Source organism: Oryctolagus cuniculus, chromosome 14, assembly GCF_964237555.1.
Source record: "Oryctolagus cuniculus chromosome 14, mOryCun1.1, whole genome shotgun sequence".
Taxonomy (NCBI): domain Eukaryota; kingdom Metazoa; phylum Chordata; class Mammalia; order Lagomorpha; family Leporidae; genus Oryctolagus; species Oryctolagus cuniculus.
In genome coordinates this window covers 87,974,460-87,989,896 of record NC_091445.1, presented here as the reverse complement: position 1 = coordinate 87,989,896, position 15,437 = coordinate 87,974,460, and the positions used below count along the sequence as shown (strand labels likewise).

The window sequence follows — 15,437 nt, the reverse complement described above, 5'->3', positions numbered from 1 at the left end:
TTACAAAATCTGAAATTACAAAGATTCTATCTTAATAGCTTTCAATAAAATCAGCTATTCTAAGACTCTAGTTTCCTAAGAATTCTTTCCCTCCAAAATTTAAAAGAATCTCCTTTTCCAGAGAAAAATTAATCTCAAGAGTCCCCGATGTCCGTTTTCCTTCAAGAATAGAAAGCTGCAGATTTCTGTGGCTGAGACGTTTGCCTGTTCTGTGGGCCGGGGAGGTTTGTGTATCAGAAACACGCCAGCAACTCAATCATTAAACAGTCTGAAAGGCAACTGCTCCCCCTCAGCTTTCAGCAGTGCTGAAACAGGTCGTACTCTGTGAATGCAAGATTTGTTAAAGTGCCTTGCAAAATCACTAAGATAATGTATATGTGAGGCCTTGTAAGTACCTCGGCATTTAAGAGGATTCCTTCCGTAGAGGAAAGCACACTTTGCCCTTACAGTAGGGCATAAGCTATCTTTCTGGTCTTAAGCATAAAATGAAACTATCAGCATTGCTCTATAAACAGGTGCTTACTGTTTCACAAGTATTAGTGAGATTTCCCGCAGGAGTTCACAGAAGACCAAAAGGGACAGCGTGATACGATTTAAAAAATAAAAAATAAAAAAGCACCTCCCACTGCTTTCCTTGGGGACGCCAGCCTCTCTGGTCCTATGGCACTATCCTCTCCTCCCTCCCCCTGTTTCCCAGGCTCCCGTTGGCCTGGCACTGTTGGCCCAACAGACCCGTTCTAGGTCTTCCTTGTTCTCACTTCACACTTTCTCCTTTTGGGCCGCCGCTGTGGTGTAGTGGGTGAAGGCATAGCCTACAGTGTGGGCATCCCATATGGTCACTGGTTCAAGTCCTGGCCACTCCACTTCCAATCCAGCTCCCAGCTAATGCACCTGGGAAAGCAATGGGAAGATGGCCCGAGGGTTTGGGCCCATGCACACTCATGGAAGACCCGGATGAAACTCGTGGCTACTGGCTTCTGATGGGCCCAGCTCTGGCTATTGAGGCCATTTGGTGAGTGAATCAGTGGATGGAAGATCTCTCTCTATCCCTCTCTCTCCTTCTCTCCATATCTCTGACTTTAAGATAAATAAATAAATCTTTAAAAAAGGCTTTCCCCCTTCAATGATTTCTCCACTCCTAAGGCTTTATATTCCATACTGTCCATAAATGACTGGCTTCTCAAGTGACACTGCCAACAGCCTCCAGGTCTGGGTTTCACACCTAGATGACAAATGTCAACATACGTCAGCTGGTTGTTTAATAAACTCAATGTGCAGCAAAAGGAATTCTTCAACGCTGTCTTGGCTGCTTTTATTGCCTCCTCCACCTTGGGAAATGCGCTCTCACTTTGCCTGTTCTCAGCATGATATGTGGAAGCCACCTCTGATCATCGCTCTCACCCCATATCCAGTCACTACATACTGTTGATTCCAACATGGAAAACAAGTCATTAAGATCTAAACTGCACTTCAGCAACCAAATTTAGTGAAAGAAAATCCACAGTAGATACACAAACTCACATGCCCACAACATGCTGTAAAATCTTGATTAAAACACAAGGGGTTGGTGTTGTAGTACACTGGGTGAAGCTGCTACCTGCAACACTGGCATCCCATATGAGCACCAGTTCATATCCTGGCTGCTCCACTTCCAATCCAGCTCCCTGCTAATGCACCTGAGAAAATGCAGCAGGAGATGGCCCCAGTGCTTGGACCCCTACCATCCACATGGAAGACCCAGAAGAAGCTCCTGGCTCCTGGCTTCAGCCTAGCCCAGCCCTGACCATTGCAAGAATGGACCAGTAGATGGAAGATCTCTCTCTCTCTCTCTCTCTCTCTCTCTCTCTCTCTGTCTCTCCTTCTAACTCTGCTTTTCAAAATAAAAAAAAAAAAAATCTTAAAAAAAAAAAAAAAAGAAAAACACAATGAATGGTCCTTCCCAAGGGACAGAGAGTAAAGTCTTCCTCAGTGGCCACCCAGGAGACCAGGTCTAAAACAAACAAAAGAGCTGAACCAATTTTATTAACACATAGAACTTAAAAATTAACATAGGGGTCAGCTTCCAATAACTTTAATTTACAATGAAGGAGAGAATAAAAAAGGTCAACCAAAGGCTACTGTGGTTAAATTCTCCTAGACTCAGATTAGAGGAAATATGAAAGATGTCAGTAATTGAATTATTAGGAATAGATCCCATGTAAACAATACAGTCCTATCAAAGGACTAAAATGGTCAATTCAAGTCGCAGAGCAGTTCAATCTGCATAAAGGAATTGACAAAGACCAATATGATGCTGCTATGTACGCCCGATTAGTTATTCAACACAAAGCAATACCCCAAACCAGGAAAACACTGACTGACGTCAGTCCGTCTGATTTTATCATTCTTTTCCTTAAGCAGGAAGGGCAAGATGTGTCATTACTCAAGCCCAACAACTGGCAATTCTACAAAAGGCTAAGAATTGAACAAAAGAAAGCTGTGAACGCAGCATGAAACAGAAAGCTAGTATTCTCCATAATTCAGAGAAACTGATTTATGAAATCCTTGAAATCACAGAACAGATGCATTGTGAAATGATATAGTTTTGGCACACACACCAGATTAAGAAATCTGGTCTCTGGACCCGTAGAAGTTTTCAGCAAAATAAGCTGATGGCAACGTGGTGCTCCCCCAAGGACCTGCTATGGAAGCCCACGGGGTAAAGTGCGGGTGTCTGACCTGCCCATTCCAACCAACAGCAGATGAGAACGCAAGCACCTCAAGGTGCTCAGACCCAAGACAAGGTTTGACACGTTTAACGCTGATTTCGGCCGGCGCTGCAGTTCACTAGGCTAATCCTCCGCCTGCAGCGCCGGCACACCAGGTTCTAGTCCCAGTCGGGGCGCCGGATTCTGTCCCGGTTGCCCCTCTTCCAGGCCAGCTCTCTGCTGTGGCCCGGGAGTGCAGTGGAGGATGGCCCAAGTGCTTGGGCCCTGCACCCCATGGGAGACCAGAAGTACCTGGCTCCTGCCATCGGATCAGCGCGGTGCGCCGGCCGCGGCGGCCATTAGAGGGTGAACCAACGGCAAAGGAAGACCTTTCTTTCTCTCTGTCTCTCTCTCTCACTGTCCACTCTGCCTGTCAAAAAATGAAAAATAAAATAAAATAAAATAAAATAAAATAAAAAAATAAATTAAAAAAAAGCTGATTTTGTTGAGGGGGAAAATATGACAATGATTATGTCAAAAATACTTCCAGGGTAGAAAAGAAAGCTTCTATCATTTTAAGGAATGAGTGATTATAAGAAAACTTAATTCTTATCCATTAACAGCTATGACCCTGCAGACACACAGTCTTGCTTCTTCCAACCACCCAGACAGAAGGAAGGCAATTGGCAGTGGTATCGGGATCTCTGTGCAGCCAAGGTCACTGCCTTGCCGGGCGGACATTTTTATTAAAGATCCATGAAGCAGGTTCAAACTGATTGGTAAACAATATTTCCAGTACTAAGAGCTTGCTAAAGACTTTTGAATGAAATTCACAAAATAAATGCAACGAAGGCATGATTATACTCAGGGTTATGTTCCCAGTCTCCTTCCTTTACCTAAGGAGAAATCTTTCACTGCTATCTAAAAGACCATTCATCTCTATGGACTAAGTTACGCTCACTGGCAAACTAATACAAGTAACATTCTCCCAGATGGAACTACAAATGTGGGAGCAGAAAGCTGTGTGTATAGTCACCCCTGGGCAGTGGAAGGAAGCTGTTCTAACACCTGCTTGGCTTGCACTTTCCCCCTAGCGAGCCTATAAAGCTAAGGATGGATTCAGAAAGGCTCTCTTACTGAAAAACTTGCTCACTGCTTGGGAAAACCCTTGCCCTATACCAACAGCTGTAAGTACAAGAAGGTAAAGCAACACATCACTGACATTCAACTCGTCAAGCACAACAGAGGAGGGGAAGCCAGGATTTCAGAGCAGGCAACTCTTAGAGCAAGACCAATCTTGCTACAAAGACGAAACTCCACACACAGCAGTTGCACACAACAACCCAAACCGAAGAAATCCGATAGCAGATATAAAAGCACAGGTATTTTGCTACCATAGGACTTTCAAAGCTTGGGCCATTGGGCCTCAGTTATTTATCTGCACCTAGTGTGTGGCTCAGCCTCTTGGAGGGTCTCTCGCAGAGCTCACACTTTCCCATATTTGACTCACAATGTAACATGGATGTGGTATCGCCGCAGGCAAAATGCTAAAGGTGGGCTCCTCGAGATTCTTGCCCCCTTGTTGAGGGGAAAGTACACTGGTGCCGCCACTGTGGAAACCAGTATGGAGAGTCCTTAAAAAACAAGAAACACACTTGCCATCTGATGCAGCAATGCCAACACTGGGTATACGCCCAAAAGACATGAACACACTGTATCAGAGATACCTGTACCACCACGCTTACAACAGCACTGTTCACAGTAGTAGCCAAGATATGGAATCAGGCAAGGTGTCCACCATCGGATGAGTGGGTCAAGATAACGCGAATGGAATTCACACAATGGAATATCATTCAGTTATGCCAAAGAATGAAATTCTACCATTTGCATCCAAATGGTCCCAAGTGGAGGACATCATGTTGAATGAAAAGAGCAAGACACAAAAAGACAAATATTGCATGTACTCCAACAAAATTGGGAGCTAAAATTTAAAAGAAAAGCAAAACGGAAAAAGGAAGAAATGTCTATGTGTATCAGTATATGGCTGCAAAATATTGTTTTGTTAAACTACGTCTTTTTCAAATTGTTAAGAATGATATACTAATTTAGCCTTAATGATTTGTAATTACTTTAAAATTTACTGTGTATGAGTAAAATTGACATCTTTTCATTTGCTTATTGTTTATAGCCATTGCCTATATTCATGCTGAACTTTTTAAATTTTCACGTTAAGTCCTTTATTTGGTGGAACATTATGTCTTTGACTATCATGTAAATCTGAAAAAGTATCTAAAATTTTTTTTTTAATTTTAAATCGAAAAAAATGATTAATGCCTCCTAATATAAGCAGTGATAGGGATTTTGCTGATGTAACTGATGCCCCAGGCTAGTTGATCCTAACATAAAAAGATTATTTGAATGGGTCTGATCCAATCAAATGAACTCTTTAAAAAAAAGAGTTCTGACTTGTTTCTACATATCACAGTGAATCTGCTAAGAGCTAATTAAAAATTAAAATATTAATGTGGATTTAAAAAAAGAAAAAAGAGTTTCCTGGCTGATGGCACTCCCATGGGAGGCCTAGAAGAAGCTCCTGGTTCCAGACCAGCTCAATTCCAGCTGTTGCGGCCATTTGGGGAGTGAACCAGCGGATGGAAGACCTCTCTCTCTCTCTCTCTCTCTCTGCCTCTGCCTCTGCCTCTGCCTCTCTGTCACTCTGCCTTTCAGATAAATAAATAAATCTTTAAAAATAATTGAGATGGGGCCAGCCTGTGGCTCAGCGGGTTAAGCTGATGCCTGCTATGCTGCATTCCATAGCGGAGTTCAATTCCCAGCTACTTTGCTTCTGATCCAGTTCCCTGTTAATGTGCCTTGAAAAGCATCAGAAGATAATCTAAGTGCCTGGGCCTCTGCCACCCATGTGGGAGACCCAGATACAGTTCCAGACTCCTGGCTTTGGCCTGGTCAAGCCCTGGCCGTTGCGGCCATTTAGGGAGAGAACCAGCAGATGGAAAATCTTCTATGTTTTCCTCTTCTCTACCATCTGCTCTCCAAATACATAAATATTTAAAATATATATAAGTAAACAAAACAATTTTGAGAATATGCAACTGAATATACTATCTCATTATCTTGGTACACGTGTCTCTTACAACTGCAGTGAAATACCACTTTATGCTTTGCTGGCCATGTTTAAAGACATGTTGTCTGTACCTTGTCCCCATTTTCCTATTGTAGTTCACTCACTGCTTTGTGGCAACTCACACAAGCTCCTTATAAATTAGGGCAATCAGTTATGGGCACAAAAAAATTTTCACACTTTGTTTCTTCTGATTTTGCCTATTATACAGAAATTTTCATTTTAGAAGAGATAGGTTAGTCTTTCCCTTGGGGATTTCTGGGTTGTATTTCATGCCTAGAATCTTCCTGGAACAAACAGGAGCCTCCAACTGTCTATCTTCCTCTTTCTTCTTTTTTTTTAATGAGACAGTTCTATTCACTGTTCTTTTAGGAATCCCTGCCTTTCCACAAACTATCTTGTTTCTGAAGCTCTGTCACAGGACACGATGCCCATCTCTGTTTCCCAGAGCAGCAGGGACAGACACACACAAGTCAGAGCCTCCACCTCTGCCAATTCATCTGGGGACACAGTCCTCGGGCCAGCAGTGAGAGGCCCGGCTCCCATAATCCCTCCCTGCAGAACACAGACGTCCACTTTATCTTTTAGGATGACAAGTGCTGACAGACGGTGGTTTTGCCTTCTTTTGTCTTTCATGGAGCCATCTAGGCATCCCCACCGGGCACTCTGAGTATCGCACACAGAATGAGGAACAGCAACAGACCGGGAGGGGGGAAAGGAAGGCTGAGGGAAAAGGCTTTGCACACGACAGAGACACTAGGACTGGGCCTTTATTTTATTTTCATTTTCTTCTTTTTTATATAGAGATAGGAACCTATTAGACTGTGATAAATGCCACTTCTCACAAAGTCTGACAGATGTCTCCGGCCTCCGAGTGAGTAGCAACCTGTTGGCTCCAGGACATTAAGACAAACGCACTCAGCACCAGGACAACATGCTTCTGTTTGCCCTCTCCTCCGATTAAATTCAAGCATTCATGTTGAATGCTACACCCACACAGAGAAAAGAAACATAATTAAAAGGACCATTAAAGTCTTAACCACAGTTACTCTCTTCTCAATATTGGAACTGCAGAAAATCACAGCAATAAAAGACTAATCAACGGGCACATAAAGGATGGTGAAATCACTACAAAACACTGCAAAGAGGACTAAGATTCGATTTTCAAAATCACTACTATATGTAAAAAAAAAAAAAACCACAATTCACCGATCACTTAGCATCTAGCGTGAGGGCATTTCAAAGGATTCATGGAAAATACAGTCAAAAGATGAGTGGATATCGACGCAAACAATTTCTGCGAGCCGTGCATACTCATATACACTGCCAGGCAACGTGTTGACTGCTGGAGGATGACAGATCTTTAGAAAGATAAAATGCCAGCTCCCAAGTAAGTATTTGGCCTTGCCGAAGTCTCTGTGGGCTTTTGCTATTATGTCAATGATGTAAGTCTCAAGAGTATTAATGTTTATAATATAAATAACTGTGTACTCATCACACTGCTTTGGAAATATTGTGAACTGTTTTCCTGTCTCCCAGCTACATTCCCCTCATGCTTTCAGAAGTAACTACCGTCTTGAAATTGAACTTGGTCTTGGTCTTTAATACTGCCATGGCTTCCTTTAGAGCTTACCACAAACATATGAGGGGACTTCAACAATTTCGAAGAAAATCTGCATTCTCTTTTTTTTTTTTTTAAAAAAAAAAACATTATTTGAAAGTCAGAGTTATGGAGAGTCAGAGGCAGAGAGAAAGAGAGACAGAGACAAAGTCTTCCATCTGCTGGTTCATTCCCCAAATGACTGCAACAGCAAAGCTGGGCCGATCTGAAGCCAGGAGTTTCTTCTGGGTCTCCTATGTGGGTTCAGGGCCCAAGGACTTGGGCCATCTTGCACTGCTTTCCCAGGCCATAACAGAGAGCTGGATCGGAAGTGGAGCAGCCAGGACTTGAATTGGCACCCATACGGAATGCCGGCACTGCAGGCAGTGGCTTTACCCACCATGCCACAGTGCTGGCCCCCTGAACTCTCTTTTAATTCCAGTTTTTTTCAAGGTCTCTGAAGCACCTTTATATAGTTAATATGTGTTACACAATGAATGTAATATATAGAATATAGTTATAGATGTAGGTGTCGAGGTACAGCAAGTTAAGCTGCAGCCCAGGATGCCCACATCTGATATCAGTGTCTGATTCAAGTCTGGCTACTCTGTACTTCTGATCCAGCTTCTCGCCAATGCACAGGAGAGGAAGCAAGTGACAGCCCTATAGTTGAGTGCCTGCCACAATGTAGGAGACTGGAATGAAATTCTAGGCTCTTGGCTTATTGTAGACATTTGAGGAGTGAATCTGTAATTGGAAAAATCTGTTTCTCTCTTTCCCTCTCTCTCTGTCACTCTGCCTTTCAAATAAGTAAATCATTTTATAAAATAAGAAGGTAGCTGTAACACATATAATACACTTATATTCCCACACAAATATCACATGTGGCAGCATGTTAACTGTGTATGAGTGGTTTAAGCAATATTCTTTTGTGACTTGCTTTTATTGCCCAATACTCTTCGTTTCAACCACACAGACATGGGCTGCACTAGTGTTTTTCATGAGCTGTGTCCCAACTCATCCATTTTCCAATGGATGGACATTTTTTTAGGTTGTTTCACATGTTCATCCAACACGAATGAGCTATGAGCAGCCCAGAACGCGTCGTTCTGCAAACAAGAGCTTGTCTGAGGCTTTACGAGGGACAGGCGTTTCTGGATGTGAGTGCTCATGTTACGGTATCACAACTTTATCAATTTATCCTGTTTCCTTTACCAACATTGCTGTATTACTCTGGAAAAATTAAAATTTCATTTCTATGGAGCACCCACCTCTCTCTCTCCCTTCTCTCCAAACATCTAACAACTCTCACTCTCCATGTGAGAGAAGCCACTGACTGCAAGGACCGCCTTCTGGGGCAGATGCCAGCCTGGCACTTGAATAGGAAATTAAGGTCACCTGAAAGCCCATGAGTGTCAAACTGAATGTGCACGGAGGACCATGGAGACCCAGCTAACAGTACATCCTTCCTTTCATCTCTCACAATCATACAGACAGAACCTCTTCAAATCCTTAAGACTCCCCCGACAGCTTCACCTTCATCGGCCCTTCCATGCCTCTGTTCTCTGGTACAGTCAAGCACACAAAACCTACACTATCGCCATCCATGGGAATCCTTCCCCATGCTCTATTCTACCTGCCAGAGTCTTGCCTATCAGTCCATATCCTGGGCAAGTGGCTCCTTCAACCTCTCCCTCCCACGCGTTGCTCATTGGAATTAATCCTTCTATTCTTTGCATCACTTTGGATAGATTTGGGTGGGGGGGTGGAAGCATACAAAGCAGTCTTCTTTGCACAGCTCTCATAGTTTAGTTCTATTTTCCTTACAATTCTGTGAAGTACTTGAGGTCAATGGCCTCATCTCTTGAATCTTCAGCACTTCCACAATGGCTACAATCATACAACAACAAAGAAAGCTCAAAAAATTGGTGGAAAATGGAATTAAAAGTTAAACTTTGTGTATAGAAACAACTTGGAAATCCTGGTATTTTCTCTTAATATGCATTTTCATGAACTTCCTGAAGACTCCTCATACATTTCAAAAGTTTTTGCACGAGCATAAACTTTTAATTTAATCCCATTTTCATAAAGTCTTTGAGCTCTCCTCATACACACGTTCAATTATAGGGAGAAACATACTGAACAATTAACACTAACCCACTCCTGCACTTCCCAAAGATATTCCTAACATTGAAACATGTCTTATGTCATCTAAAAAAAAATCACAAAGTGGTGAAAAATAATTAAGGAAGATCCCAGATTTAAAAAGTTATTCCACATTTCAGAGACCAAGCACTCAAACAGAGGCTAAAGACAGGTTAACCTATCAGAAAGAACTTAGTGATAAAATCACAGGAAAACCAAGATGCCAAGACATGTCTAAGTCTCAAAATGCCTCGGTTATTAGTAAAACAAACAAACAAACAAGGAAATAAAACAAAACCCAAGAAAAGGGAATCAGTTACCTGCATGAGCAGAGAGAGGTGAGTGCGGTCGAGGCAATGCTGGTGACTGTCCATTGCCTATCAAGCTTTTCCGGTTGCTTGTTCGGCAACTGTCAAAAGGAAAGAAGCAAAGTGTGGAATTTTAGAACTGGGCATCAACAGTGTTCAGGCAGGTTCACAGTAGACATGTACTAGACTGAACAACCCATCTGCTCAATTAGCACAAGTATTGCAGATTACCATGTATTCACTTTGATTTGAGGGTGGGTGATTCTTGAATATTAGGAACTCTGATACATTCACACAGCATAACACCATCAATATTCCTCACCACCAGTGAAGCTATAATCAAATCCCTTCTTTGGTCCCTGAGAGGAAAGATGTGACATGCTCTACACAGGGGTGATAAATTAAGGATTCAAATCAGCAAACCACAGGTAGCATCTTTGTTGACATGAAATCTCTAACACAAAATTACATGCAATGAGGCGCAGTGACATCAATCTTACAATGATGCACTAATTAAAAATCTAATTATTTAAATTTCATATTTATGCCTTTTGTTAATAGAACAGCCGATGCCTAAGATAAATGTATTTCACCACTCATTCATTTTTCATCTTGTACACTACACTCCAATTTCGTACTAAGGTGAATCTTTCAGAGGGATAAAATGGATTCTGGTAGACGGGAATAGCAGTGATGTCTCTTTTTTCATAAGCATACAAACTACAGGCTTTGACCGGAGCACCTAGTGAGTAGAAATGAATTATTCCATGTAGACACAAGGTAAATATATTTTTCTTGTTTCTGCTAACAGGAAGTTATAAAATGGCTAATTTGACTTCAACAGAACATTAACAAGCCTGGAAAGACTATGGCAAACACCAAGCCATTTGATGGTAAAGTGGAAGTTGGTTATCTTCATTTGCTTTTCTTCAATACAGATGGCCACTTCATTCTCTATTCTCCATACAGCAGTTAGAACAGGGGGATAAGGCCCAACAAGTTTGCCCGTTCGATTAGCCTAGAATAAGAGTCAGCACCCAATGACCATCCTCCTGCCCCGCTACTGGCCTCAACCACCAAGAAGAGTTTATTGCAATGCCTCCTTAATTCGGAACAGATTGCATTTATTCCAGGATCCCAGGAAGGAATGTTCACCTGGCTTCTGCAGGAAGCATGGGGAGCTGACATTTTTCAGGGTTCAAATACAACTTTTGAAAGGGACGCTTCTAAATATTCAAACAATGCATTTCAAACCCAAACCCAATTTCTTTCTGCAATATTGACCCGGGAGCCAAACCTCTCTCCTAGATGTTTGTTGTTTATTATCATTTGTCAACATCCTCACTTTCATTATCCCTTAACTTCGGCTACATCATTTTGCTTTCCGTGCTGACCAATCAACATCTACTGGCATTATCTGTGAGTTCCATTAAGATCATGTTTACTCAGCCTTAAAGAAATTGAATAAGAATAGACCTTTGATACTTAATTATGAAGGTGAGTTGTGATACTATCAACTCATCTGTCAAGGACTATGTTAGACATATTAAATTCACAATCACATAATCAGATCATTAGATAGCTTTTAAAAGATGCTGTGTAACATACTTAGTGTTAATTCAAGTTTATGTTCCCTTTCATTTTAATATAGGAATATTAATATATTAACTTGCTGATGTTAATAAAAGAAATTAAAAATGACATAGTTATATCCTGGGAATCTCAGCAAACTTATCTGAGCAAAATTTCAGCTTAATTATGAAAATGGCCATTTGTACTTTTTCACATTTAGTACTTAATCTACATGATTCATAAATATTTTCTATATATTTTAATTACTAATATGTATATATCTGTAAGTGAAATTAAGAAGAAAGTGTATCAATAGTAACCTAACAAATATCTTAACTAGGAATGTCAGTGGAACATACTGACTTCCTTAAAAGTAAAATTTAGGGAGCTGGCACTGTGGTGTAGCAGGTAAAGCTGCTGCCTTCAGTGCCAGCATCCCATATGGGCACTGGTTCGAGTCCTGGCTGCTCCACTTCTGATCCAGCTCTCTGCTATGGCCTGGGAAAGCATAGAAGATGGTCCAAGTCCTTGGGCCCCTGCACCCGCGTGGGAGACCCCAAAGAGGCTCCTGGCTCCTGGCTTCTGGCTTTGGATCGGCGCAGCTCCAGCCGTTGTGGTCAATTGGAGAGTGAACCAGCAGATGGAAAACCTCTCTCTCTCCCTCCCCCTGCCTCTCCTCCTCTCTCTGCATAACTCTTTCAAGTAAATAAATAAATCTTTTTTTTTTTAAAAAAAGGGAAATTTAGAAAATGATATTTTTTTAAAAGATGGTCTGCTTTTTTTTTAAGATTTATTCATTTATTTGAACATCAGATTTACACAGAGATAGGAGAGGCAGAGAGAGAGAGAGAGAGAGAGAGAGAGAGAGAGGTCTTCCAACCACTGGTTCACACCCCAACTGAGCTGGGCCGACACGAAGTCAGGAGCCAGGAGCCTCTTCCAGGTCTCCCATGCAGGTGCAGGGCCCAAGGACTTGGGCCATCTTCCACTGCTTTCCAGCCACAGCAGAGAGCTGGATTGGAAGTGGAGCAGCTGAGTCTCAAACCGGTGCCCATATGAGATGCCAGCGCTGTGGGTGGCAGCTTTACCCACTAAGCCACAGTGCTGACCCCAGAAAATGATATTTCTTTAAGAAAACCTTGAAAAAAACTGAACTTTCCTAAGAAATATAAAGTGACTCAAACACTTTAACAAGCCGCACAATATTCAATTTAAATTCAAAACAAAAAACATAACATTTTAAAAAACCTTAAAAGAAATATCTAAATAAAACTCCTGAGTTTTTATTTAAATAATCAGAGGACTATCTTAATGGATAAATGTTAAGAACAATTGAAGCACCATAGATAATTCAAAGTATCTTCTCTAACTTCTTTAGCAGCCTTCAAAGTGAAGCTAGAGATAGTATTTAAACTATAACAGACTTGGAACTTTCTGGAGTCTCTCAACAATTAGGAAACTTTGAAATAATAAAAGGTTCCTAACACAGTAAAGCCAGAATTTTAAAATACAGAGCAAAACAGATTTTGATGTGTATACAGAATGAATCTCTCTTTACAAATAAGTACATTAACATACTTCAGGGTTAACGGGCATTTCACACAGCACTTAACCTTGAAATATCTAGATTTTGGTACACTAACATTTTGTAAAATCGGAGGACCTTACTGAAGCGCTTCATAGATAAATTCTCCAAGGCAGAGGAGGGACAATCATCTAACCTCAATGCTGCTGACTGGTATCTCCGACAGACATCAGGTACCAATGGTCACAGGACCTGTCAACAAATGAACTGCAATCTGCACTTAACTCAGTTAAGAAAACCCCAGGCGGGCAGGACTACACGTACTTGCTGCCTACACTGCCACAGCGCCTGGCACGGCTCACTTCAACAACGACATCAGTGCAAAACGCTGAGCTGACTTCTGTCGTCATTATTTATTCATTCGGATGTCATAGGCTTTCCGCCCATGAAAGGAGATGTCGACAGCGTCCAAGCGGGAGGCAGGCTGTCCAGGTGTGTGACCACAGCTCCTCACTTCACACAGAGACAACAGGGTGGGAACATCTCCACTTAGGCCAAACACAGGTGCCTTCCCTATGCATGCCTTAGGTCGATTCCCTTTTGTTTTCTTTTTGCTCATGCAGAGTTACTCGAGAGAAAAACAGATGATGTCCCATAAGGCAAACCAGGAACAGGGATCTCTCCTAGCAGTGATCTCTGGTTTACAGTTCATCCTCATCCAATCATTCAGATTATGGGGTTATCTCTAGTTTTCAGCCCTAGGGGCACAGGCACAGGACCACAAAAAGGAAACTCAAGAAAAGCTATGAACTCCTTTCAGTTACTCCATCGCCAAATGCACCCTTGTAACTTCATCCTTCAAGAATTAATGGCAGCCATTCGCCTTGCCTATGCTCCGATCAGAGAGCCAAATGCAGGAAACCCATGCCCCACAAAGCACCGCCTCCTCGCGTTCATTCTCCAGTTGAAGTAACACATGGAAAGACTTTTCCTGTGGAGAACACGCCAAGCCTGTTCACTGAATTTGTAAGATGTCCACCCCTGTTCCATCAACACAATGTCACAGAGTCTTTCCTTGCAAAAACCAGAAATTAGCCTGAGAAGACAATCGTATGGAGACACTTGTCATCACGGCAGAGCTAAACAACGGCTGATGACCACAAGCCAGCATTCGTCAATAGCTCACCCACTTGGTTCCTCCCTGGAAAGGTCCCCCTTGGGACAAACGGGAAGCACTGAGGCACAGTTCTTCCGCGAGCTGGGTGCAGGAAGTGCTCCCCACTGACTGTGGGCCTGGGCTCTTAGGGGAGGGGGAAGGTGGGAAGACAAGACAACGATTGCACTTTTGAGGGAGCAGAACTGACCCCTGAGGGCTGGGAGGCAGGCAGGCAGGGACAGAGCAGTGTGCAGAAGAGGGTCACAGCTGGACAGGCGCTGGGTGGAGAGGCCCCTGCACGGAGTACGCTATTTGCATGGTTTTTGCTTACCCAAAAAGGTGAGGATCAAATAGGGGCCACTCCTACCTGAGATCATTATCAACCACCACCAAAGCAGTTTCACCAGGAGCTTCTCAATCTTATAATTACCCCCAACAGTGCCTTCCATTTGTTAGGAAGAAAAAGTCACCTTCTAAGTCCGGCCTACGTGGGGTGAGCACAGGAGGAAATGTAGGCACTAAGATGGGGGGCGGGTCTGTCTTTCTCCCTCTCACTGTCTAACTCTATCAAATAAAAAAAAAAAGATGGGGGCGGGGCAGGTGGAGCATGCATTTTGGGCCATTTCTGCCTACACTGTCCTTTTGCTCAGGGCTCCTTAAGAAAGTCAGGGCAGGACTTGTCCACAGATGTTTCACATCTGTGTCAGTCGGCCTTCTCCTGGCAAACTGCTAACCATGCCCTATCAGGTCTCTAGGATCTAGGAGGCCCAGGGTACTGGGCCTTTTACCATTGTTCTGAGCAACTGAATGAAATAAAGCTTAATTTTAAATTACCTTCACCTTGAGACGTGAATTCTGATCATGTCTGATCACAGCAAAACAGTCACAACAGATAAATCCCAAAAGCAGCAATTTTGACATTCACAGCTGACTTTGAAAGCGTGAGATCAGTACAACATAGAATTAACCATTGAGGGGTATTAAATATATGTTGAACTGCCTAAGAAGAGCCCCAGGAGTTCTGCAAGGTGGAGCTGTAATTCTTACTTCATTTTGATGAAAATGTTGATCTATTTGCTCAGGAGACCAATTCTAGACCAAAGCTTTAGCATTTGTGAACCCCTGCTAACTGTTTCCTAATACTTCAACTGAATCTGAACTTTTGGATATTCCTTCAATGGATAATAAGAATGAAATAAAGGAAGCTGAAATCATCTAGCCATTGTGTTGTTGACTTAAAAAAAAATGTAAGAAACTAAGTAAGCCTCTGTTTCCACACCTTTCCAGTGAAGGGGTTGGACTGGA

General features: G+C 42.4%; 1 protein-coding gene across 22 annotated transcripts in view; it reads right to left on the bottom strand.

The window, feature by feature from the left end:
• MAST4 (microtubule associated serine/threonine kinase family member 4) overlaps positions 1–15,437 on the bottom strand; it is a 623,219-nt gene that overhangs the window by 108,274 nt on the left and 499,508 nt on the right. For all 22 annotated transcript variants that reach the window (XM_051853667.2, XM_051853671.2, XM_051853668.2 and 19 more), the window contains one exon: positions 9,892–9,980. In XM_051853667.2, the coding sequence (XP_051709627.2) occupies positions 9,892–9,980 (89 nt within the window). The remainder of the gene's footprint in view (positions 1–9,891; positions 9,981–15,437) is intronic.